Raw genomic sequence first — 334 nt, 5'->3', positions numbered from 1 at the left:
GGCTGGCAGCTCGCGGGCACACACACAGAGGACTGGCAGGAGGGGGCCGTGCACACCACAGGCCTGCAGCTCACAGGAATGCACACAGAGGTCTGGCATCTCACGGGCACACACACAGTAGGTTTGCAGCTCGTGGTCACAGGCACGCAGCAGGCTGCCTGGCAGGGGCTGGGCACGCAGCAGGCTGGCTGGCAGCCCGAGGAGCAGCTGGTGTGGCACATGGTGACGAGTGGCTGGGCTGGTGCTGTGATGTCTGGAGACTGCTGTCCTGGGGCAGCCTTTATAGCTGGGCCCCAGAGTCCGGACACCACAGCAGCAGAGCTGTTGTCTTCCT

General features: G+C 64.7%; 1 protein-coding gene across 1 annotated transcript; it reads right to left on the bottom strand.

The window, feature by feature from the left end:
• Window positions 1–26: 26 nt before the first annotated feature.
• Window positions 27–221, bottom strand: LOC106736248 (keratin-associated protein 12-1-like; the record flags this gene model as incomplete). Its single annotated transcript, XM_014592574.2, has 1 exon — window positions 27–221. A coding segment is annotated over exon 1 (195 nt), but the record flags the coding sequence as incomplete, so codon positions are not given.
• Between the last annotated feature and the right edge of the window lie 113 nt (window positions 222–334).

The sequence above is a fragment of the Tupaia chinensis genome, unplaced genomic scaffold (assembly GCF_000334495.1).
Source record: "Tupaia chinensis unplaced genomic scaffold, TupChi_1.0 Scaffold117330_1, whole genome shotgun sequence".
Taxonomy (NCBI): domain Eukaryota; kingdom Metazoa; phylum Chordata; class Mammalia; order Scandentia; family Tupaiidae; genus Tupaia; species Tupaia belangeri.
This window is presented reverse-complemented; position numbering and strand designations above follow the sequence as displayed.